The sequence below is a fragment of the Dipodomys merriami genome, unplaced genomic scaffold (genome assembly GCF_024711535.1).
Source record: "Dipodomys merriami isolate MVZ:Mamm:240054 unplaced genomic scaffold, mDipMer1.0.p SCAF_45, whole genome shotgun sequence".
NCBI lineage: Eukaryota > Metazoa > Chordata > Mammalia > Rodentia > Heteromyidae > Dipodomys > Dipodomys merriami.
In genome coordinates this window covers 10255935-10279113 of record NW_027206013.1, presented here as the reverse complement: position 1 = coordinate 10279113, position 23179 = coordinate 10255935, and the positions used below count along the sequence as shown (strand labels likewise).

At 52.3% G+C, this 23179-nt stretch overlaps 1 protein-coding gene across 2 annotated transcripts; it reads left to right on the top strand.

Moving 5' to 3' along the window:
* Nucleotides 1-443: 443 nt before the first annotated feature.
* Sart3 (spliceosome associated factor 3, U4/U6 recycling protein) lies at nucleotides 444-22758 on the top strand. Of its 2 annotated transcripts, none has more exons than XM_069994654.1 (19): nucleotides 444-761; nucleotides 5929-6055; nucleotides 7455-7559; nucleotides 8069-8253; nucleotides 9860-9965; nucleotides 10890-11014; nucleotides 12221-12376; nucleotides 13066-13204; nucleotides 13990-14097; nucleotides 14639-14716; nucleotides 14810-14868; nucleotides 15322-15431; nucleotides 16484-16596; nucleotides 17181-17257; nucleotides 17713-17881; nucleotides 18791-19239; nucleotides 19473-19625; nucleotides 19960-20150; nucleotides 21264-22758. In XM_069994654.1, exons 1-19 carry the CDS (start codon nucleotides 480-482, stop codon nucleotides 21448-21450), a joined length of 2919 nt encoding a protein of 972 aa, XP_069850755.1. In that variant the 5' UTR covers nucleotides 444-479; the 3' UTR covers nucleotides 21451-22758. The 2 variants fall into 2 exon arrangements, with proteins under 2 accessions (XP_069850755.1, XP_069850756.1); XM_069994655.1 differs by having other exon boundaries at nucleotides 9914-9965; nucleotides 21264-22757.
* The last annotated feature ends 421 nt before the right edge of the window (nucleotides 22759-23179 follow it).

The following is a 23179-nucleotide window of genomic DNA, read 5'->3' as shown; positions in this document are numbered from 1 at the left end:
CAGGAATCGAGCGTTCGATCCTTCCCCAAGGACTTGGACTTTTCTCCGTCTATGGGAGCTCGGTAGCTGGGAAACGGAACCACACACTTAAGGCCCCTGCTGGCCTCTGTACGTTTATTTTCCAAGAATCACTTTGACCTTCCCAAGATGGCGTAAAGCCCTTTCCTGCAGACATCACGTTTACTGCACGACTTCCTCTTTGGGCCTCCACTTCCGGTGCAAAGACCCGACTTCTGTCCGAGGCTGTGCCTGAACACACGCTATGTTAAGGAGTCATTTTTCCCCCTGACTGAGGCCTTTCGAAGTATGTAAACATATTAGGGACCGCATGACATTGGTGATTTCCCAGTGAGCCGATCTCCGGCCTCCCTTCAGGCGTCGGGGGCGGGTTTTGGGTCAGGCGCGCGCCGCGGGCAGCCTGCCGTCCGCGGGTCCTCGCTGGAAGGGGAAGGACCCTTGGCAGTCGCTGTAGACGCAAGATGGCGACGGCGGCCCATGCTACCGCCGCTGCGGAGCCCGAGGCCGAGCCTAAGGCTGGGCCCGGGGCCGAGGAGGAGGAGGAGGAGGAGGAGGAGGAGGACGTGAACGAAGCAAAGGCGGCCAGGAAGAGAAGCGAACTGATGACTCTGGAGCTAGCCTGGGACGAGCCGGAGGAAGGCGTGAGCGAGAGCGATGGCGACGGGGAGAACTCTCCTGGGGAGTGGGAGCTGGAGGAAGAGGAGGAGAAGAACCAGCTGGAGATCGAGAGGCTCGAGGAGCAGGTGGGCGCGGGGGGGGGGTACACGGGCGGGGCGCTCCCCACGCGGGCCGCGCCCCCGTCCGCCCCTCCCGTAGCAGAGCAGGTCTCAGGTTTTCAGGGCTGGATGCGAACTGCGACCCCGCTGGCCCCGGCCTCTCTTGGGATTTGTAGAGTACCCTCACCACGCCCACTGTTGCATCTGTTGAGATGGGGGGGGGCTCACTAACTACTTTCCCCCCCACCCCGTGCTGGCCTCGAACCGCGATCTTCCCCCCCCCCCCCCCAGAGTTCCCACCCTTCAGCACACCCTGTCCGAACTTCAGTCGAAATGAACAAAAGTCTGACATTCGTAAGAGATTTGTTTTCCTCGTTAGGCACAAGGACGCTGATCAAATAATGGCGTGGCAGGAAAGGAGACTGAGGGAGAGAGAGAGAGAGAGAAACGGAAAGGTTTGCTAGCTGATTCATTCGCTCTTGGGGCACATTTCTGACCTTCACTGAGCCGTGGCTTCCTCATCCCTGCGGAATGAGGTCGTAAATCTAACCCTGTGTTTGGCACCTGCTAGTAGCGTGGATTCTCAGCTTGCACTTTTTGAAGGTGGCGGCGGTATTAACCTCCCGTGGAAACAATCTAGAGACCTCGTCGGAAGTTGGTAAATTCCTATGAGGATACCGTGACCAATAAAGAGATGACCGTGCTTATAAAGGCATGGCCAGGGTCCTCGTGTCCACCTTTACTCAGTCCTGAAGGGATGAAGAGAGCTATTGTTACCCCAACTGTTGAATTTGGTCAAGAATCAGGGAGGAATTCCCAATTGGAGATTGACCTCCCTCCTTTCCTCTCTCTAGACGCCTGCTGGTGCCTCAGAGTCACTTGGAAGCCAGAGAACCAGAAGCCTAAAATGTGCTCTTAAAAAAAAAAAAAAGTTCCCCTAAGTGTGGTGTTGGTGACCAGCCAGTCATGCCTGGTTTATAAATCTTTGTCCGTGGAGTTAAAGAATTGACCCTCCCTCCTCCGAGAGTGGGAGCTTTCCACCGACTTTACCAACCTCCTTCAACTGTTGCCAGTTCAGCCTTTGCCTCCGAAAAGGACAGCCCCGCCCTCTGCTGCCCCAGTTAGGAACCTTTCACTGATGGTTACAGTGCTTCCTAACTTCCTTGTATTATCTAGTGACCCTGGTAGCCAGTTGTAAAGAAAAAATGAGCTCCTTAGCAACAAGGAGAAGGGACAAGGTCACTCCCAGGTTCGAATAAAAATGGAGCAGACCACCCCCCACCTGGTGTGCCTCTGCAGCTCTTGGGAGAGAGTACAGAAGTAAAATGTAAAATCCCTTGACAGAATCTTCTGTATCTCTTGTGTGTCTATGCACTTTCTGAGGCAGGTGGGGGAGGGGTTGGGGTCACCACAGCACATTTGGGTGACAGGACAATTGGGCATAGTTTGTCCCGCCTCTCATCTGGTCTGATTGTCTGGGGCAGCCTGCTGGTTACCATTTCTATCAGGGCATGTGCTAATACTCATTTAATACTTTTCAGCAAATACAGGATGGTGTGGGGTGCCAGACTGTGCCCCTGCCCTAACTGAAATCGTGTCTTCAGGCTGCTAGCCTGGGCTTGTGGATGAGCTCACTGTTCTGTGAGGTAGAGGAAACAGGATCCCCTGTTCTAGAAGGAAGGGGAGGCTGGAGTCCTGGGGTGGGCCTGGGTCAGAACAGAGTTCTATCTTGGTGCCCAGTTGTCTGCCCTACCTCAGCTACACGTGCACTCCCTGGGGTGGGATGGATCTCAAGATGATTGCACGGGTGGCACGCAGCACATGAAAGAGAACTGAGAGCCTACAACCTTACCCTGTTTGTCTTGGGTCTAGCTAGAGGTTTTTCAGTTTGATGTTCTCAGCCTCTCTTCCACTCCATCCTGCCCCTCGCTGCCCTTCTGTTGAAGCCTCCTGATGGGACTTCCAGATAGACCTGGCCCTGTCCGGGGCTGCTGCTGCTGCTGCTCATCTCCGGGTGGTTTGGGGAGCTGACCTCCAGCTGTCAGCCTCTGAGCAGCTAGGGTTAGAAATGTGAGCCACTGGTGCCCAGCTTGAGGCTGGCTAACTCACACGACAAATTGTCCCACTTGATACTTTTCCCTTGAGGTGTGTTTTAAAATTAAAACATTTAAGATCATGAACAGTCATTTGTACCAAATGCCTTTTCTTCATTGAGATCACCACATTGTTCCTTCGTCTGCTAGAGTGGAACATGACACTGATTGCTTTTCTGATGTGAAACCACCTTGCGGTTCAGGAATAACTTGGGCGCTGAATCTAACAGGTGTCTCTTGCCTTTTGGGATGTGCTTTTCCCCTGTGCTTCCCTGGTTCTTTAGTGTATTATCAGCTCATTCTCTGCTTAACCAGTCATCTTTGAAAGGCAGCTGGGAGCTTTCCAATTCTGACTGCTAGGATTAACGGTGCATTGAGCCCTCCTTCCCTCCTTCCCTTCTTCCCTCTTCCTTCACTCTTCCTTCCTTCCTTCTTCCACTGTGTATAGCCCATGCTGGCTTCCAACTTGAAGGTCCTCCTTCTTAATGTTGAATTACAGACATGAGCACCAGTGCCTGGCTAAAGTTTATTTTTTACCTGTAGCTAAGTATCTAATTACTCTAGGGTCTTTTTGCCGAAAAGACTCTTCATTCAAGTACATTTGCATCTTTATCAAGAATTGTGTGTGCTTGTTTGGGTGGCTTCCAGTGTCACACCTTGTGGGTCTCTGTGGCTGTGTGGGAAGTATTAGTGGCAGTAGAATGATTCTTAGCAATTGATTTCTTCCAGACCAGTAGCAGCTCTAAGTCTGGGCTGTTCCAACTGCATTTTAGAATGAACTTGTCTGCAAAATGAGCTTGTTGGGATTGTGCTTGGGGTTTTATATCAACTGGAGAAGAATTTAATCTTCTTTTTTTTTTCTGGGTGTTGCTGGATGTTGAATGCAGGTATCACACACCACAGGCTGAGTGTGTGCTCTACCACCCAGCTTCCATCCCCAGCCTGAGAATTACTTTTGGGCTCTGTTCAGTGTTTCTATCCTTGAGCACGGAACTTTTCTCCATGTTGTTAACATCTGTGATTTCTCTCATCTGTTGATTACTTTTAGCACATGGGTTCTGTTACATCTTAGGGGTTTCTATTGAAGGGTTTGACTTTTTGGAATAATTGTAAATGGTATTGTGGTTTTAGTGTCTGCATGTTAATTGTTGCTTTGTGTGTTTACTTGTGTTCTGTGACTTTGCTTATAACTCGCTTGTTTTTGGAGGGTTTCTTGTTTGGGCTTTTCTATTTATTGGTCATGTCACCTACCAATCAGGACATTTTTCTTTCTTCTTTACACCCGTGTATCTTTTATTTCTTGGTTTAGAATTTGTAGAACTCTTGAAAAAAGTGTCAAGAGTGGACATTCTTGTCTTGTTCCTGGTTTTAGGAGAGAAGTAATCCTTTTCCCATTATAAAGATGTTGGCTGCAGGTCTTAATTTTTTGTTCTCAGGTTAAGATAGTTCCCATCTGGTCCTGCCTTGCTGAGGGCTCTTGTCAGGTGCATTTTTGGCATCATTGATACTATAGCTTGTCTGCTTTGGCAGCTGCTACAGTGAATTACCGTGATTGGTTTTCAAATAATGGGTTTGTTTTGCAAGCCTGGAATGAGTCTCGCTTGCTTTTGTACATTTATGTGCTGGCTTTAGTTCTCACAGTGTTTGCTGTTCTGTGTTGTTTTTGCTGCATCCCATTGATTTCAATTTGCTGTAGTTTTCATTCAGTTTTGTGTAATTTTAAATTTCCTTTGGGACATCATTGTGGCTCTGTACATTATTTGGAAGTGCATTGCTTCATTTCTGAATGTTTGGAGGTTTTCCTACTGTATTGCTTTCCAGTTGGATTCCATTGTGGGCTATATGGTATCATTTCTTCTTGTGATATGGAGGTTTGTGCCATGGTCTAGGATTCGGTCTCAAGGCCTGCTCCATGCGCACCTGAAAAAAAAATCCGTGTTCTGTTCTTGTTAGGTGAAGTGTTCTGTGTGTACAAGGTGGGTCATGCTATTTGATGGTACTGGGTTCTAGATTCGGGATGATTTCTGTCCAGTAGTTGCTGGAGAGATGTTACAGCTCCCAAGCTGTGTCTCCTCCTTCAGCTCTCTGGATTGTCTTTGTGTCCTGGGAGGTGTAGTGGTTGGTGACATCTTCTTGGTAGATCGCCCCTGTGGTCACCACATGATTCCCTTTGTCTGCTAGTCTTTGCTTTGAAGTCACTGTATGTGATGCTAATGCGGCTGTGTTGCCCTCTTTATAACCAGTGCTTGCATGGATGTCTTTGTCCTTTTACTGTGGACCTAACTGCCCAATCCTTTGAGTGTGAGGTGAGGTTTCATGATTGTGTAAATGAGTTGTGTGATAACATGGCCAGGCTCAGGCGTCAGTGCTGGCACAATGTGCTGGCTTGTGGCACGGGGGAATGTGTGCCCTGGTTACTTGGTGTAGGCAAAATAGTAGTTGCTGCCAGGATGGCCATAGTCATGTACCCTTAAACCAATATACTAAGGTGTTGCAGTATTGGGGTTTGAACTCAGGACCTTCGACTTGCTAGACAGGCACTCTGTCACTTGGCGCAAGTGTCACTTGCGCCAAGCTACTATCTTGTTTTTTGCCTTTTCAAAAGAGAGGGCTTTGGACTGTGATCCTCTTACCTCTACCTCCTGAGTAGCTAGGATTACTACAGGTATGAGGCACCGCTTTTGACATTCTTATTTCTTTAAAGGGGATTTTCATTCTTTGTTTTAGTAAAGTAAGAGTTCTTACAGTACTGTTACGTTTTAAATATTAATTGCTCACAAGCTCTTCAGGACTAGAAAAGAGGCATATCTTCAATATACAGAGGAGGAAATGGAGGCTCGGAAGGCTGGCCAAGTGCCTGAGGATGCACACTTTGTTGTTTTATTGGAATCAACCTCTCCTTTACTTAGAGGACCCAGGTGGTTCCTGACAGGAGTTGAAAGACACAGAGGGAGCATTGTGCTGACTTTGTGCTCTGTGGCAGTGGTGGCATGACCGTGTTTATCTGATTCGTAGCAGGCGGGTGCATTGTCATCAGAGGGGACAAGGGCTGTTGCTCTGAGGCTGACATTTACAGTTCCACTGGGGTTGCTTTCCTCCAGCTGTCCATCAATGTCTACGACTACAACTGCCACGTGGACCTCATCAAGGTGCTCCGGCTGGAGGGGGAGCTGGACAAAGTGAGGGCGGCCCGCCAGAAGATGAGCGAGATCTTCCCCCTGACTGAAGGTAAGGCTGCCCTCCTGGCCTGGCGGGGTGGGTCCTGCCTAGTGCCGGCCATGGGCGCTCCCCGAAGGAGGACAGCGCCCTCATCCAGGCAGCTGCTGACCTTGTCCCCTGCTAGTTTGTGGCCACATGTTCAGTCCTGATGTATTTATGGAATGCCGTGACGCAGTGTTTTTCTATTCAGTGTTAGTGAGGACTGGATGCCCTGCCTGCTGGGTGTGTACCTAGTCCGTACTCAGCACCCGTGCATTGTAAGTACGGTTGAACTTTTATCCAGTTGAATGCAAATGTTCCATCCCTTCGTCCAGCCCTGGTATCTGTGTGCCCAGGTCATTTTGACATATTTGCTTATTAGAACATCCTTGCACTTGGGCAACATTCTAGTTATTTTATTTTTGAAGGTACCAGCCATTTTTGCTTTAATTACTTTTCACTATTATTTTTTTCTTTTCTTTTCTTTTCTTTTTTTTAACTGGTCCTGGGACTTGAACTCAGGGCCTGGGCTCTGCCCTGAGCCTTTCTGTGCTCAAGGATGGCACTCTATTGCTTGAGGCACACTACCACTTTGGCTTTTTTTTTTCTTTAATTGGCCTAGATCCTCCCACCTACACCTCCCACGTAGCTAGGATGATGGGTATGTGCCACCATGCCCAGCTCTTTTGTTGAGATGGGGTCTTGCTAACTTTTTGCATATGGCAGCCCTGCCAGTGACCTTCCCTGTGCCCACTTCCCAAGGAGCTGGGATTGCTGGACACAGCCCCTGTGCCTGGCTGTAGGCAAATATTCACAAATATTCGTAAGTGGTGTCTGGAGCAGGAGGTGGAAAACCCTGCTTCGGGCCCAGGTAGGTCTGTCCCCTCCCTTCTCCTGCAGAGCACAGCTACTGAAGGGGCACTGCCCAGGTTCACTCCTCCCTCACTTACCAGCTCTGAGACCTTCAGCTCTTCATGGCTGCAGTCTTACTCAGTTGTCCTTGAGTAATGTGAGGATGACAGTAGTCTTGCCTTGTAGTTATGACAGAGCAGGTTGAGTGCTCTAGTGCACACACCTAGTACCTGCTGCAGGTAGCAATGCCTTAGACGGATTCTGTCTCCTGCTGTACTGGCGGTGTTAGCGATCGCTTGCAGCCCTTAAGGTAGCTTGCAGGTAAAGGTTGAATGTGCAGATAGATGTGCAGATGCACGGGGTAAACTGTGCAAAAACTCAGTGCGGCACAGGTGTGGGCTGTGGGGTTTCAGCGATTTCATGCTACGTGGAAGCATAAGCCTGTGTGCTTGTTTGTGTGTCTGGGTGGAGGTTGTGCAGCAATGGACGAGGTGTTGGTGCCAGGCTGTGTGTGGTAGGCCCACCCTCCGCTGCCCTTTGGGGAGGGCGGTGTGATGCAGGCGCCCCCGTCTCCTAGAGCTCTGGCTGGAGTGGCTGCAGGATGAAGTCAGCATGGCAGCGGATGGCCAGGACCGCGAGCACGTGTACCAGCTGTTCGAGAGAGCCGTGCAGGACTACATCTGTGAGTTCTAAGACGCCAGCCCAGGCCGGGCGCTCACTGCCTCATCTTCGCCAGTCTCAGAAAGCAGAGCCTTAGCCTTGTAGTTAGAATGATTGAAGTTCGGCTTTCCGAGGTTTTCAGTCTCTGCTCAATGGAGACCTCTCAAAGGAGAGGTCTGGGAATGATTGTAGTTTCATAGGAAGTTTCAAAAATAGCACAGAGAAGTTCTTCTTTCATCTAGTTTCTCTACCTCATATCTTATAATACAGGACAAAATAAGCCCCGGCTAGCCAGCTGACCGGCTGGGGTGGGGCTCACGCGCACCTTTTGTGTGATTTGACCCCTTCTCTGCAGCCCTCGCTGGCCCTGCTCTCTGGGTAGGAGGGATTACAGGCATGAGGGACCTGCCCGTATAAGAATAAACATACTTGGCTGTAGTGCGTTAATATAACCAATTGGGTAGCTGGCTGATGATGCTCTTTTGGGTACTACGTTATGTCTAGAACTTACACAGTGCTGCTCATTCTTAGGTCCTAACATTTGGCTGGAGTATGGCCAGTACTCAGTCGGTGGCATTGGTCAGAAAGGCGGCCTTGAGAAAGTTCGCTCTGTGTTTGAAAGAGCTCTGTCGTCCGTTGGTTTGCACATGACCAAGGGGCTGGCCATCTGGGAGGCTTATCGAGAGTTTGAAAGCGCCATCGTGGAAGCTGCTCGGGTAAGTGCCAGGCCTCTGCCTCCAAGCCCGCGTCTGTGTGCTGAGGGGCTATCGTGGTAGTGTCTGGAAGTGCTATTTTGAAACAGATGACCAAGATGGGTCTTGGGTTAGCTTAGCTAACTGGATAGTCCATTAGAGGATGGCCAGTAAATAAATACAATCAGTGATCTCCATGGAGTAGCAAGAAGGAAATCTTTGCCTTTAGAGTAGAGGGTGGCCTTTTTTCTGCTGTTTTAAAACACTCCTGCCTTGTGTGCCTGTAGGTGTGCACATAGATATAGGTACATGAGTGGATACAGGTGCACACATGTTTCTTTATGTGTGAGTGCATGTGTTTGTGTATGAGATGTGTAGAATTTTACCGATCTGTCCTCTTCCTAGTCAGTGTACAAATGTTCAGTGTGCATTGGTACACAGAGGATCCCTTTACTATTTCATTATAGAGTGAGCATTCCTAGTCTGAAAATTGATATCCAAAATGCTCATAAATCCAAAATCACCCATGAAAAAAATTCCATTTTGGATCTCCTGTGCTGTGGCTTATATTCAAAGTGCCTCAGGTTAAAAAAAAAAAAAGTGCAGTGAGACCAGCACCCGGCTGAGAGGTGTGGAGCAGCTGTGAAGGGCATGTTTGCCCTGGCTCCCTTCCCCAAGGGAGGCACACAGATTGTAAAGCCTGAGAAATTACACAGTTCACCCACAGCCATTCCAGTGACGTTAGTACTGCTGCTTTTTTTTTTCTTTTTTGCAAGTTCTGGGGCTTGAACACAGGGCCTGGGCTCATTCTCTGAGCTCTTTTGCTTAAGGCTGGTACTCTACCAACTTGAGCCACAGCTCTATATCTGGTCTTTCTTTTGGGGGTGGTGGTGATGGTATGGTTAATTGGAGTTAAGTCTGACAGTTTCCTGCCTGGGCTAGCTTCAGACCACAGACCTCACCTGAGTAGTTGGGATTACAGGCATGGGCACTAGCACCCAGCTGCCTGTAGCTTCTTGATCACATCTCTGTCCAGAAGACTGTAGAGCCTTCAGTGAACCTGGATAGCCGTATCAGAGCTAGGACCTCTGTCCAACCTTTGTAACCCCAGGGTGGACTCCCTTAAACCTGTTTGTTGTTGCTTTTTGTTTTTTGAGACAAGATCTCCCTTTGTAGTCCAAGCTGTCTTGGAACTCCGGAGCGCTGAGGTCCCAGGTGTCTGCCCTGTATCAGCTGCCTCACACATTGCATTTGCTGCCACTTACGCCATTCTTCACTTGGAAGTCGCTGAGCCCCCCAGCTGCTCCCCACTCCCTGCTCCTGCAGGGGGGCTTTCTCCTTCCATAGCACCCCTCTTCCTTCCCCCCAAGCCAGCAGAGAGTGCTTCACATCCTGCTGCATGCTGCTGTGGCTTCTGTGTGTTTTTCACTCTGCTGCTCCCTGTCAGGAACCCTCAGGTCACGGGTGGCGTTCCTTTCAGTGTCCTCCAGCATCTGTCAGGATACCTCCCTCCCACATGATGTATGGCTATTGTTTTCTTCTTTTTTTTGGTTGAGTTGAAAATTAGTTCAGCTTTTGCTGAAGTAGAAAGAACCAAAGTTTGTCATTTACTACTGATTTGCTTCTTTAGCCCATAGCTGGCTTCCTTTTCCCTTCTGACCGGGAACAAACCTTTGATTCACAGCTTGAGAAAGTGCACAGTCTCTTCCGGCGACAGTTGGCGATCCCGCTCTATGGTAAGAGACAGATGGGTCAGTAGTGGCCCTTTGTGGCTCTGAACCGTGCCAGCGCAGGTCCGTGTCCAGCGTCCTGTGCGGCGGGTGGGGCTGGTGCTCTCATTGGGCCGTGCCATTGGGTCCTTAGGAAGAATTAGCCTTCAGCTGTTCATGCGCAAGAGCACTGCAGGGCAGGCAGGCAGGTGGCTCCACAGCCCCACGCCTGGCTCCCATTCGAGTCCTTTTCCTACTTTAAGACATAGTTGGAAAGGGGAAGCCAGGGTCTCAGTAAGGAGAAATAGGGATGCTGTGGAACAGGAGTTTGGTTGTTAGATATCTGTAGGCCATACAGTGGGGTTTCTCATATATGCATGTCTGTCCTATGTGGGTGATGGAGTTGGAAAGCACAGTTGCTTGCCAGGCGTCCTGTGTGAGTGTCCCCAGGGCATGGTCCTGGTTTGTCCATAGTCGTCATGGCTTGTTTGGATGTGAGTTCATGGGGAGTTACGGGGAAGTGGCTGTGTGGGACTTGCTGGGTGACAGCAATTCTGGCAGCAGAGTCCAGAGCTGCGCCGTGGGGCCCCCTCCCATGCCCAGATGAGACGCTCTGCACGGGAACCCCCTCAACGCCCACGTCCTCAGCTGCACAGTGAGGATCACACAGCAGCCCACCTGGCAGAGTGATAGAGTCTTAGGAAGGCCCCAATGTGAGGCATTCGGACCTAGCTTGAAGCACCTGGTCTCTTTGGGCCTGGTGTGCTGTATTTGTTTATGGACGAGTTCTAAGGCCAGGTCAGGCTGGGCAGAAGAACTCAGAATGTGGTTAGTAAGAGCTGCCATACCACAGGTATGGGAGGGGCTGGCAGCTCAGAGGCCCTGCTTCCATGTTGGGTTGGTTAAAACCCAATGGCCAGATCCACAGGGGCCACATCTGTCTTTCAACAGATATGGAAGCCACGTTTGCCGAGTATGAAGAGTGGTCAGAAGACCCCATTCCGGAGTCAGTGATCCAGAGCTATAACAAAGCGTTGCAGCAGCTGGAGAAATACAAGCCCTATGAGGAAGCCCTGGTGAGTGTGCTGCTTTCTAGAAACTTCTCTCCTCCAGCAAGCTTGTTGTACTGTGAATGTGCAGACTGTGTAAACATGTAATACAGTATTCTGTGCTTCCTAATAATAAATGAATGCACATCCTTGCACCTGCCCCCCAGCTTAAGAAACAGAATACTGCCAGTACCTGGGATGCCTCTTCCCTGGCTTTTCTTTGTAGTTTCACAACTATGAGCTAGCCTCGGTTGACGTATGGTTCCATTTTGCTCGATGCTGAGCTTTTACATAATAGACTCATGGGTTTAGTTTTACTCCTGTTGACAAGTAGCATTGTCTTCCTGGGGTTGGATAGACAGATGGACATGCACAGCCTTGCTGGGGAGTGGTGGAGCTCTGAGCATTGCTGAATGTGGCCAGGCCAGGACGCGCCCGTCTGCTATCGACAGACGTGAATTTTAGCCAGTGTGATGAGTTGGAGATGCTAGTTTTAATTTGGGTATTCTTTATTACTAGTGAGGCTGAACAGCTGTTCAGTTGGATTGCTTTTGTGTGTGTGTGTGTGTATGTGTGTGTGTGTGTGTGTGTGTGATGTGCTTGCTGAAATCTTAGTCTATAAAAGTAATAAAAGTTTTTTGTCTCTTAGCCGGGCGCTGGTGGCTCACGCCTGTAATCCTAGCTACTCAGGAGGCTGAGATCTGAGGATTGCCGTTCAAAGCCAGCCCTGGCGGGAAAGTCCTTGAACTTATTGCCAATAAACGACTAGAAAACCAGAAGTGGTGCTGTGGCTCAAGCCATAGAGCACTCGCCTTGAGTTGAAGAGTGCAGGGACAGCGCCCAGGCCCAGAGTTCAAGCCCCACGATCAACCCCCAAAAAAGTTTTTTGTCTCTTTTCTAATTGCTTCTTGGGAGTCCTGAGTTTTAATCTTATTTTTGGTTGTATGTGACAGCCCCCTCCCCTCCCAAGTTGATGGTTTGCCTTCTTTATTTTTATTTTTAAATTGCTATCACAAAGGTAATGTACAAAGAGGGGTTACAGTTACTGTAAGTTAGGCAAAGCGCGCTCATCAGAGAACGCTGTGCCTGCCATGTTGTAGTATGAGCGGGGATTTGGTGATGCCGATCTTGGGTCCACACCTCTCGCCAACCTTCACTTGATTTGAAGATGCTTGTGCTCTGACAGTATCAGGTAACTCAGCTTAACTTGAGTGCACTTGTTCTATGCTCCAGTTGCAAGCAGAAGCCCCGAGGCTGGCAGAGTACCAATCGTACATTGACTTTGAGATGAAAACTGGTGACCCTGCTCGCATCCAGTTGATCTTTGAGCGCGCCCTGGTTGAAAACTGCCTTGTCCCAGACTTATGGATCCGTTACAGTCAGTACCTAGTAAGATGACTGCTCTGCTTTTATTTTGGTCTTGCCAACTTAGAATCTCTTTAAAGGACATCCCTTAGAATGCCCTTCTGTCTCTCCTCCTTTTTCTTCCAGCCTCTTTTTCTCCTCTTTGCCAACTTGCTTGGGGTTTTCTTCTGATTTGAAGTTATTTTAAATTGATTGCTAACTCTACAAACATTTTGCTTATAGACTTATAGTCAAGGCCTTTATCACAGATTCTTTTTGTTGTTGTTGTTGTTATTTTTAAGCACAGTAAACATACAAAAGCAGGCAGATAAAGTAGAGCCTCCTCTTCTACGCTGAAGAGCGGTGTTTGGCTTTAGTCTGCTCTTGCTGATATCCATGTCAGTCCTTCCTGCCTGTTATTTTAGAGCAAAATGCAGAAGGCGTATTGTACTGTGCAATTTCAGTGTGGATGTGTGAGAGATCTACATTTGTGGAAAGACACCTGCAATAGGACCCACACAAGGGCTGGCTTTTTTAATCAGGATGGTTTTAACCTGAGGGCCCGCCCCCCCATCTCTCCTCCACCCCTTGGCCATTTCTTCCTTAAAGAAACTAGATCACCAGAGACATTTTAAGGGGAAATTTCCTTTAGCTGGTTTTGCTGGCAATGTCTCGTTGATGCGGATGTCTTACCAGTGAAGTTTTATCTTCTCCCCTGGAATTATGTATCGTAGGACCGGCAGCTGAAAGTGAAGGACGTGGTTTTGTCTGTGCACAGCCGCGCTGTTAGAAACTGCCCCTGGACAGCTGCCCTGTGGGCTCGGTACCTCTTGGCCATGGAGAGACATGGAGTTGACCATCAAGACATTTCTGGTGTGAATGTTTTTGTGGGAAAATGTCTAAACTGCTTTTTTTTTTGGGTGGGGGTGGGGGGGAGACACAGTTGCGCAGCTGACTCAGCTTCCCAAGTGCTGGAACTCCAGGTGTGCACTCCTGTGCTCATCTGCTTCTAAGTGAGAGACAGAACTGTATTGAAGTCAGTAACCAACATTACCCAGTTTTTATTTGGAATATTGAGTACTAAAGATAAAGGGGGCTGGGAAGGGGGCTCAGTGGTAGAACGCTTGCCTTGCATGCATGAGGCCCTGGGTTTGATTCCTCAGCACCACATAAGCAGGGAAAAAAAAAAGCCAGAAGTGGCGCTGTGGCTCAAGTGGTAAAGCACTAGCCTTGAGCTGAAGAGCTGAGGGACAGATAAAGAGGGCTCTTTATGGTAGATTAAAGCTTAGAATTGGTTTTCTGGAGTTTGTCACATTTTGATTCTCATTGTGACTTTCGAAGTTGGGGTCTTTTCTCTAGATTGATTTGAAATGGACCCTTACTGCAGCATATGTGTGTAATGCACAGTGTGATCTCTAGAACAGGGAACTTAGTTTTTAGATGCTTTGCTCTTGTTATTCCACCTGTTGCGCCCTATTGCTGTTATATTACAGTCATTACTTGTGTGGTGCTGGGGATCCAACCCAGGTGCATTTATTATTATCATTATTATGACCATTTTACTAAAGTCCTGTAGGGCTTTGTAGTTGCAGAGTTTGGTAACTATAGGAGCTTCTCTTTGAATGGCAGTGAGTCCTGACTTTTTCTCCAAACTCCAGCAACCTTTGAGAAAGCTTTGAGTGCTGGCTTCATCCAGGCCACAGACTACGTGGAGATTTGGCAGACCTACCTAGATTACCTGCGGAGGCGGGTTGACTTCAAACAAGGTACTGAGGGGCCTGTGATGTCCCACTTCCCCAGATGTCACAACCCCCTTCACAGCCCCATCTCCCCATGAAGTGTCTAGCTTTCCCAAGTCCAGCTGTGGGGAAGGGATGCTGCCCTCACATTGGATATTCAGTACTACCTCTGCCAATTTCTCTGGCCTCACCTCTTCTTCTTCTGCCCTGCTTATAAATAAGACTGTTGGTTTCTTTAGATCTCTGAATATCTGCAAGATTGCCTCCCCTCCCCTCCCCTGAAAGCCAGCCAGCCAAACGCTAGCTGGTGTCTGCACACTCTGCTGCTTCGTGCAGGAGGCCTTCAGCCATTCTGCTGCTTGCCACTCCCCTGCTGTGTGCTCTGGCATCCCTGTGCTCACATTCATCTCTGTCCCTTGCTGTCCAGCTGTTCCCTCCCCTCACCTCTGTGCATGAGACAGGGCTGTGACTTCCACACTACACTGAGCTCCCAGTGGGTCTTCAGGCCCTTTTAGTGTGGGATTCAAGGCTGTGCAACTTTGTAAAGTCTCCTGTGTGTTTCTGACAGACTCTAGCAAGGAACTGGAAGAGCTGCGTGCCACATTTGCCCGTGCTTTGGAATATCTGCAGCAGGAGGTGGAAGAGAGTAAGTCTGGCCTGGCCTTGGTTGGTGAAACTTTACAGCCAAGGGCAAAGTGGCCTCCATTTTTTTCTAATTTTTATCATCCTGTTCCTGAAGGGTTTAATGAGAACGGAGATCCTAGCTGCGTGGTCATGCAGAACTGGGCTAGGATTGAGGTAAGTGCTCTTCGTGCTACTCAGGAGGCTGAGATCTGAGGATCGCGGCTCAAAGCGGCTGTAGGATGAGGAAACTGAGGCTCAGGGTGGTTTGGAAGCATCACTTGCCCAAGTCACACTGATACTGTCTCTCTGCAGTGCTCTCAAATCAAACAGTAGTAGTTAAGCTTGATAAAAAAAAACAGGATGCATGAACCCGGGCTGCTCCTTGTTCACAGACACAGGCAGACCTCTGGCTTCCCTCCCAGCATTGCGGGGATCAGGCCTTGCCCACATTCGGGGGTTCTGCCACTGCGCCACACCCCCAGCCCTGAAGGCGCACCTGCTGATGTCCCGGGACTTGGCTGATCTGATGGAGGGCATTGAGTGCGTGTCTGTGAAGCGGGTTTTGTGCTTGGTACCATGTCAGAAGGTTCTGGTCTGGTCCTTATAGAGCTTGCCAATCCATTTTAGGCTCGACTTTGCAATAATATGCAGAAAGCTCGGGAACTCTGGGACAGCATCATGACCAAAGGAAACGCCAAATACGCCAACATGTGGCTTGAATATTATAACCTGGAAAGGTAGGTGGCCCGGGGTGGGGGGGTGGGCACTGCTCCTCCCTCCCGCTCCTCCCTCCCTCCCTCCATTGCTCATAATTGCACCAGGCTACAGGACCGGACAGGATTTTATGCCTGGGCTCTTATTTTTGGACATGAGTTTTTTTTTTTGTTAGACTTGTTGTAGATGTTTTTTTTTCTTCTGTATTTGCTTTTGCAAGAAATTAGAAAATACTCAAAAGCAAAGAGAAGAAAACTTTACTTGAAACCCCTGACCCATACTTAATTATTGCTAATCTGTGGCTTGAGACTTTTTGATGCTAAAATCTAGAAAATAAAAATGCAATTAGAAGCCAGATGCTGGTGACTCATGCCTGTAATCCTAGCTACTCAGGAGGCTAAGAGCTGAGGATCGTGGTTCAAAGCCAGCCCAGAAAGGAAAGTCTGTAAGACTCATGTCCAGTTAACCACCAGAGAGCCAGAAGTGGCTCTGTGGCTCAAGTGGCAGAGGGCTTGCTTGCCTTGAGCTGAAGTGCCCAGTCAGTGCCTGGTCAGTGCCCAGGACTAGAGTTCAAGCCCCACGACCAACAAAAGAAAACAAACAATTATAACATACATGTTACTAACCTTAAAAACTGAGTTGTATGTGTGTGTGTGTGTGGTGTGTGTGTGCGTGGTGTTGCGGTGAGCAGCGTGTGGGGACAGGGACATAGGCTCTGTCCCTGGAGTGAATGCTGACCCCCTCCTGGCCTCGTAGCTTTCCTCTTGCACACCACACAGCATCTCTTCCGGGCCTTCTGGTTCTGTGGAGTTGGCGGGCAGTGCCCTGCTGTGTGTCACAGAACCTGCTTCCGGCTTTGAAACTGAAGCTGGCATTTGCTGCTGACCAGGCCTGATTTCCAAGCCGCTGCCAGGCCCAGGGACAGCGCGGCCTGTGCGGCTGCCGAGGCTCACGGAGCAAGGAGACCCCACGGGTGGTTGTGACGGCCGGGGCTCCTCAGCTCCAGGGAAGGCCCCTCCCCTGCTGTGCCTGTGCTTTGTGCACCGGTGACCGAGACGCTTGTTCTCCTCCCCAGGGCGCACGGTGACACGCAGCACTGCCGCAAGGCGCTGCATCGCGCCGTCCAGTGCACCAGCGACTACCCGGAGCACGTCTGCGATGTGCTGCTCACCATGGAGAGGACGGAAGGTGCGGCCCTGAACCCCATTGACGGCGGCTGGGTGCAAGTAGGTCAGATGGCGGCCATGGCCACCGCCCTCAGAGGCGCCTGGTGTGAGCCCCGGCCAGGGAGCTTTCCCATGATGCCCTGCACCGGCCTCCTGAGAGGACTGAGCACCACCCCTCCCTCCCATCAGCCACACCTGACCCCCAACAGGTCTCCACACAGTGCTGATGGTGTCCCTTGGTGGGTGGAGCCCCACAAAGACCTCAGTTCCCACACACCCGCCCCGTCCCCCATTCTTGCCCAGCTTGTGCCCAGCCCGGGGGCTCAGTGTAACACGAGCGCCTCCCCGCATGGCGCACCCTGAGCTCTTCACATCAGCTTCTTGCCACTCTTCCTCTCTGGCCCCTGAGAGGACGCCCCCCCCCCCCCCCCCCCAGGCCTTCCTGATTCCCAACTTCAAGCCTGCCTGCATGAGTTCATTTCCTTAAAGTGAGGCGCCGACCCTGCACTTGCTACCCCAAGGAGCAGTCTCCTGGATGTGTGGCAGATGGTGAAATGTCACTCCTCAAAGACTGCGGTGAGACCGGTTTGCCCCTTTCCTGTCCAGGTACTTTAGAAGATTGGGACACGGCTGTCCAGAAGACTGAGACTCGCTTAGCCCGGGTCACTGAGCAAAGGATGAAGGTAGGATGTTGGTGCAGCGCCCTCTCCTGGCCACACGGGATGCTGTTTCTCCCCAGGACCTTTTTTAGGTTTTCATAAAAAGTGTTTGACTCAGCGTATTACTTAGGAAATACTAGAGTAATATTGACACTTGAGCCATCTTTTTAGTTTAGAACTTTGGCTCTGTTGACAACTTTTTTCATGGATGGGGCGGGGGGTTGGATTCTGGTCCTAAAATTTCCTAGAGCAGATGGAAAAGAGTAAAAAGGAGTAGAACATGAACACCCAGGCTGTCTTAGAAGCGCCCCGGTTTTGTAGACGGACGATTCTTGTCCTGCTGCAGTGATGGCTGACAGTAAAGCTCCCGTAGACTTGAGTGAGGCCCCGGCGGTGCTGGGGCCCCTCCTTGTCCTTTCTGTCCGCCTCCCCTCCCCCTCTCTCGTCATCCTAAGTTGGTTTTCTGGGCCGCTCTCCAGGCTGCGGAAAAGGAGGCCAGCCTCGCACAGCAGGAGGAAGAGAAGGCGGAACAACGGAAGAAGATGCGGGCTGAGAAGAGGGCACTGAAGAAGAAAAAGACCCGCGGCGCCGACAAGCGCAAGGCGGGAGAGGAGGAGGCCGAGGACCAGTGGGACGGCGAGGAGGAAGGTGAAAACCCCCTGGGTTTGTTTTATCTGCAGACATTTCAGACTTGCGGAAAAGACGCAAAGGCAGTGCAGTGTTTCCTTCCCTGAAGAGTTAGCCAGCCTCATGCCATCTCTGTTGGCTGCAGTCACAGCCATCCTGCCCTTCGTCCCCAGGCCCTGCCCGCCAGGTGCCATCGTCCCGGGAGTGTCCCTCACACAAGGGTCCAGGCCAGGACTGAGTGGCATATGTCCCTGTCCCGTGGCTTGAGTCATCTTTTGGCTGGACACTTGGGAAAGGGACCCCCTGATTTTGCTGGGTGACGCAGCCCAGGTATTAGTGGCCCATGCAGGCACAGGAGGGCCGCCTAGCATGTTCTGTGAGCAGCAGAGTCGGATGTGCGCTCAGCTGCCCAGCAGAGGGACGGGGCAGCGGGGAGGTGGCTGGAGGGGGACACGGGCCAGCTGGGCCTGGTCCTGGACTCTTGGTGCAGCCGGAGGGCTTCAACTAGATGGGGACGGAGGGGCGGCGCTCTGCAGGATGCTGCCACTGGTGGAAGCTTCGGGAGGCAGGCTGGAGAAGTGCGGGTTGAGATTCTTGGTCTCGGGATAGTATTGAGTGTTGTAGTAAACAGACCGACTCCATGGGGCCTGTCCCCCGCCCTGGCTGGCGGGGGCCACTGTAGGGCTGTGGGAGATGGATCCTGTGCTATGTCCGTCCACGTTTGGGGCCCTCTGACCTTTTCCATGGTTGAGTGGACGGACAGTGCAGGTCTGAGCTACCACTTCCCTTCCTGTGGCCCCTCCGCACACAGGAAGTCGTGGGACAGGTGAGGCGGGCCGCAAGAGAGGGCAGAGCCCGTGCTGTCCCGTGTGTGCAGGGCGGGCCTGAGCCGCCGTGAGCACTCACACCTCACTTGCTGCTTCTTTCCAGGTGGAGCCGAGCAGCCCCCCAAGCGCCGGAGGGTGGAGGACAGCGTGCCGCCGGGTGCGGAAGGAGAAGCAGGGACGTCGGGGAAATGGGCGGCCGGAGACGTGGGTCCTCCAGCGAAGCAGAAGGAGAAGGCGGTCGCTGCGCGGCGTGACCTGCCCAGGGTGGCCCATGACAGCAGCAAGGACAGCGTCACGGTGTTCGTCAGCAACCTGCCCTACTCCCTGGACGAGCCGGCTGCCAGGCTCAGGCCGCTCTTCGAGGCGTGCGGGGAGGTGGTGGAGGTGCGCCCCGTCTTCAGCAACCGTGGGGACTTCCGCGGGTACTGCTACGTGGAGTTTCCCGACGAGACGGCCGCCCTGCAGGCCCTGCGGCTGGACCGCACCAGCGTGGATGGGAGGCCCATGTTTGTGTCCCCTTGCGTGGACAAGAGCAAGCACCCCGACTTTAAGGTAGGTGTGTGGAGGAAGCTTGCCTTTCCTGGAGGCCACGGGGGTGATCACACTCGGGACTAACGTCACATACCGGCGACCAAGGGACAGCCCAGCCTGCCCTGAATTTGCACTTGGATTGACGTGGCTGGTGGAGGCTGGGAGGCTCTCCTGGGCCCCGGGGCCGCGTGCAGGGCTGGGTTGGCAAGTCACTGGTGCCTCTGAGCCCCACACCTCCGTACTGCCCCCTGCAGGTGTTCAGGTACAGCACCGCCCTGGAGAAGCACAAGCTCTTCATCTCGGGCCTGCCCTTCTCCTGCACCAAGGAGGAGCTGGCAGACATCTGCAAGGAGCACGGCGCTGTGAAGGACCTCAGGCTGGTCACCAACCGGGCCGGCAAGCCCAAGGTCAGCATGGGCACGCTCCACGTCCCTGTCTACAGGGTCTCAGGGCTGGGTAGCGCTGGGGTGGCCCCCATGGCCTGTTGGACGGGGTCATCTGACCTGGCTCCACACAGGAGCCCGGGTCCCACGGTGGGACCTGGGGCCCCCGGGATGCCTCCAGCAGGCCGGGCCCAGCCTCCTCCTGGCTGGGCCTCCCCCACCACCTCTTTCCCCCCTCACCCTCTGTCCGCTTAGAGCCTTGCCGTCACTTGGAGCGGCATTGTTCTCAGTGTGGTTGAGGCCCGGCCTGTGTGGCGTCGGGCTGCGGCATCTGAGCGGGTCTGCCCTCGCCTCTCAGGGCCTGGCCTATGTGGAGTATGAGAACGAGTCCCAGGCGTCCCAGGCGGTCATGAAGATGAATGGCATGACCATCCGAGAGAACACCATCAAGGTGGCCATCAGCAACCCCCCTCAGAGGAAAGTTCCAGAGAAGCCGGAGGCGGGGAAGGCGTCCCACGGCCCCACGGTGCTGAGGCAGATCTACGGAGCGTAAGTTGCAGATGGGTGGGGCAGAGTTAGGACGGGGGCCAGGCCTGCTCTCCGTTAGGTCCCCCTAGGTCACTGGGGCCAGGGAGTGGTCACCCCTGTACCCACCAGTTCCCTAAAGTCACACCTTGTTACGCAGTGATTATTGTCATCGCCCTGGGTGCTTTGGCTGGAGCTTGCCCCGCCACAGTTGATGGGGACCGATGGCAAAGCGGCCTGGCCTTGGCAGAAGCTGAGGGAGGACAGGCCTGCCTGCCTGCCTGCGTGACTACTCAGGCCTGGCCAGGACGGGGAGAGTGGCGCAGAATCAGAGCGCGACTGGTGGTTAAGGCTTATTGTTCCTGAGACATACATACTATACTTTATCTATACGTATACATCCAAGTGTCCACAAACTATGTGTGCACATACAAATACATATACTATATGTACACGTAATACATATACATGTATATAATATAAAGCATAGGTAGATATGTATAATACATATACTTTTTTTTTATTTTTGCTAACCCTGGGGCTTGAACTTGGCCTGGGCACTGTCCCTGAGCTACTTTTGCTCAAGGCTAGCACTCTACCACTTGAGCCACAGTGCCACTTCTGGCTTTTTCTGTTTATACGGTACTGAGGAATTGAACCCAGGGCTTCATGCATGCTAGGCAAGCACTCTACCACTAGCCACCTTCCCAACCCATATACTCTTTATTATACTCTTTATTCTCGGGGTGGTGGGGATTGAAGCCAATTCCTTGCACATACTAGGCAGCTGCTCAACACTTGAGCCACACACCCACTTTCCCCCTCCCCGCCTTTCTGCTTGACTTCGGGGCCTGGGGGCACTGGTGCTGAGGTTTTTTGCACAAGGCTTGTGCTCTACCACTTGAACCATACATAGTTCCATTTCTAGCTTTTTGATAGTTTATAGGAGCTAAGAGTCTCATGGACTTTCCTGCCCAGGATGACTTTGAACTGCGATCCTCCGGTCTCAGTCTCCTGAGTAGGTAGGATTATGGGCGTGAGCCCTCAGCTACGCCAGCTCTTAGAAGTCTGGGTTGTTTTCGGTGAGCTCGGGCCAGGAGCCTGGCGTGAGCAGGGTGCGCTGTGTTTGCTTTCCAGGCGCGGGAAGGGGAGGACTCAGCTGGCTCTGCTGCCTCGCGCCCTGCAGCGCCCGAGCGCGGCGGCCCCTCCAGCGGAGAACGGCCCGGCCCCGCGCCCCAGCGCCCCCGCCCCCGCCTCCGCCTCCGCCTCCGAGACGCCCAAGATGTCCAATGCCGACTTTGCCAAGTTGTTTCTGAGAAAGTGAGCGGGACTCTGAGACTGGAAATGCCTTAATCGTGCCGGCACCCGGGTCAGAGGGCCGAGCACGGCGCTTGCGCCCAGACCCTGCTGAGCAGAACGGGAGCACGTGCTCCACGCGGACACTGGAGTGCTCCCTCACATTGAGGGCCGGCCCACGTGCTGGGCACGGATCAAGAGCAGAAGGGACACGGGAACATGGCTCTGGAGACCCTCGCCCCGGTGCTTCCGCCGCCCCGGCCGGTGCTGGCCTGTCACCGCCCGGGGCTGTGTGCCCTCAGCCGTCATCAGCACCGCGCTGCCATGACCTGCTCCGGTGACGTCACACACGTTGGCTGGTGTTCGGTCCCAGGGGCCGGGGGGAGTTTCTGTTCTGTATTTGTCAAGGACAGGCAACCTGTTGTGTCTCCGAAAGCTAAGTCCTTGTAGCGATTGTTTTCTGTGGGAATTCTGCGTCCCGCTTCTGGGGACCGTCTTCTCAGCTCAGCGGCGAGTTCACAGGCCCCCCCCCCCCCCCCCCGCTTCCCCCTGTTCATCCAAAGCCATGCCAGCGGTCCTGGGGTGGGGTCTCTGCTCTGCCCACCTCGCTGTGTAAATAGAACTTTTCTAAGTCACTCTGTGTGTGTGATTTAAGTCATTTCAGCAGTCAGCTGTCTTCCTCTCTGCACAGCTCTCCAGCAGTGCCGGCGCCCGCTCTCCCCGCCGTCTTCTATGGAGTGTGTGTGGCTCTCAGGCAGCGCCGGCCGCACAGCGGGGCCATGTTTATAGAGACGGCCGTGTAGTGGGAATCGGCTTCCTTACCTGCACAGCCGTCAGGTTTCCTGTGATGTGCAGTGCCGAGCGGGGACCCAGGGCCGAGACCCAGGGCCGAGCTACGCAAGCACTCCATCCTGAGCTTACTTTTTTTTTTTTGCCAGTGTTGGGGTTTGAACTCAAGGCCTTGCTAGCAAGAGCGTCTTTCTACCTCTATGACCTTAGTTCTTCTGCTTTTCATATGTTTTTCTGAGAAGTTCTCCCACTTTGCCCTGGCTGACCTTCAGACTGCAATCTTCCTACCTCTGCTTCCTGAGGAGCTGGGACTACAGGCGTGAGCCACCATACTCAACCCAGCCTACACTCTTAACCTAAATTTTAGTTGTATTTATTTTTTAAGATAGTCTCACTGTGTGGTCCAGGCTAGCCTCAAACTTGTATTGGTCCTGTGATAGCCCAGCAGGCGTGAGCCTCCACGCCTAGCCACTTAACTGTTTTTTAATGGAAAAATTTGAGCAGATTAAACAAGTTTGCTGAACTGTAAAAATAAGTCTTCCATGCCTGTCCTTGAGCTATCGGCTCACAGCGCACCCCTGCTTCTGCCCACCCTTCCCCCCTCACTGCACAGGGGGCACAGGTGTCAGCATGCAAAGGTCATAGGTCATGTCACCCGTGGACACACCGGTGCCTTCCTGTCCTCAGCTGCTGGCCACGCCGCCACTTTTCCTCCCTGTGAATCCTTCAAAGTGCGCAGGAAGAAACTTTCCTAGGCCTTAGCTCTGTGAAGACCTAGAAAAGTAAACAGCAGCTGTGGACAGCAGCCAGCTGGCCCTGCCACCCGCTCCCCAGGGGCTGTGTCTGCTGGCAGGCGGGCGGTGGCCCAGACCCAGGGAGCCGGGGCTCACGGGTGGCCTCCACGCCGGGGGCAAGCTGTCCGCTTGATTGAGTTCCACATCTCCCTTGGGACAAATGCTCAAGTAAGA

What these genes read in the sequence shown, in the direction of transcription:
- Sart3 (XM_069994654.1), top strand. Translation starts at nt 480, where the DNA reads ATGGCGACGGCGGCCCATGCTACCGCCGCTGCGGAGCCCGAGGCCGAG. An exon ending in GTTGGCGATCCCGCTCTATG is followed by an intron (nt 9,966 to 10,889) that starts GTAAGAGACAGA and finishes GTCTTTCAACAG; the next exon opens with ATATGGAAGCCACGTTTGCC. An exon ending in TCACTGAGCAAAGGATGAAG is followed by an intron (nt 17,258 to 17,712) that starts GTAGGATGTTGG and finishes GCCGCTCTCCAG; the next exon opens with GCTGCGGAAAAGGAGGCCAG.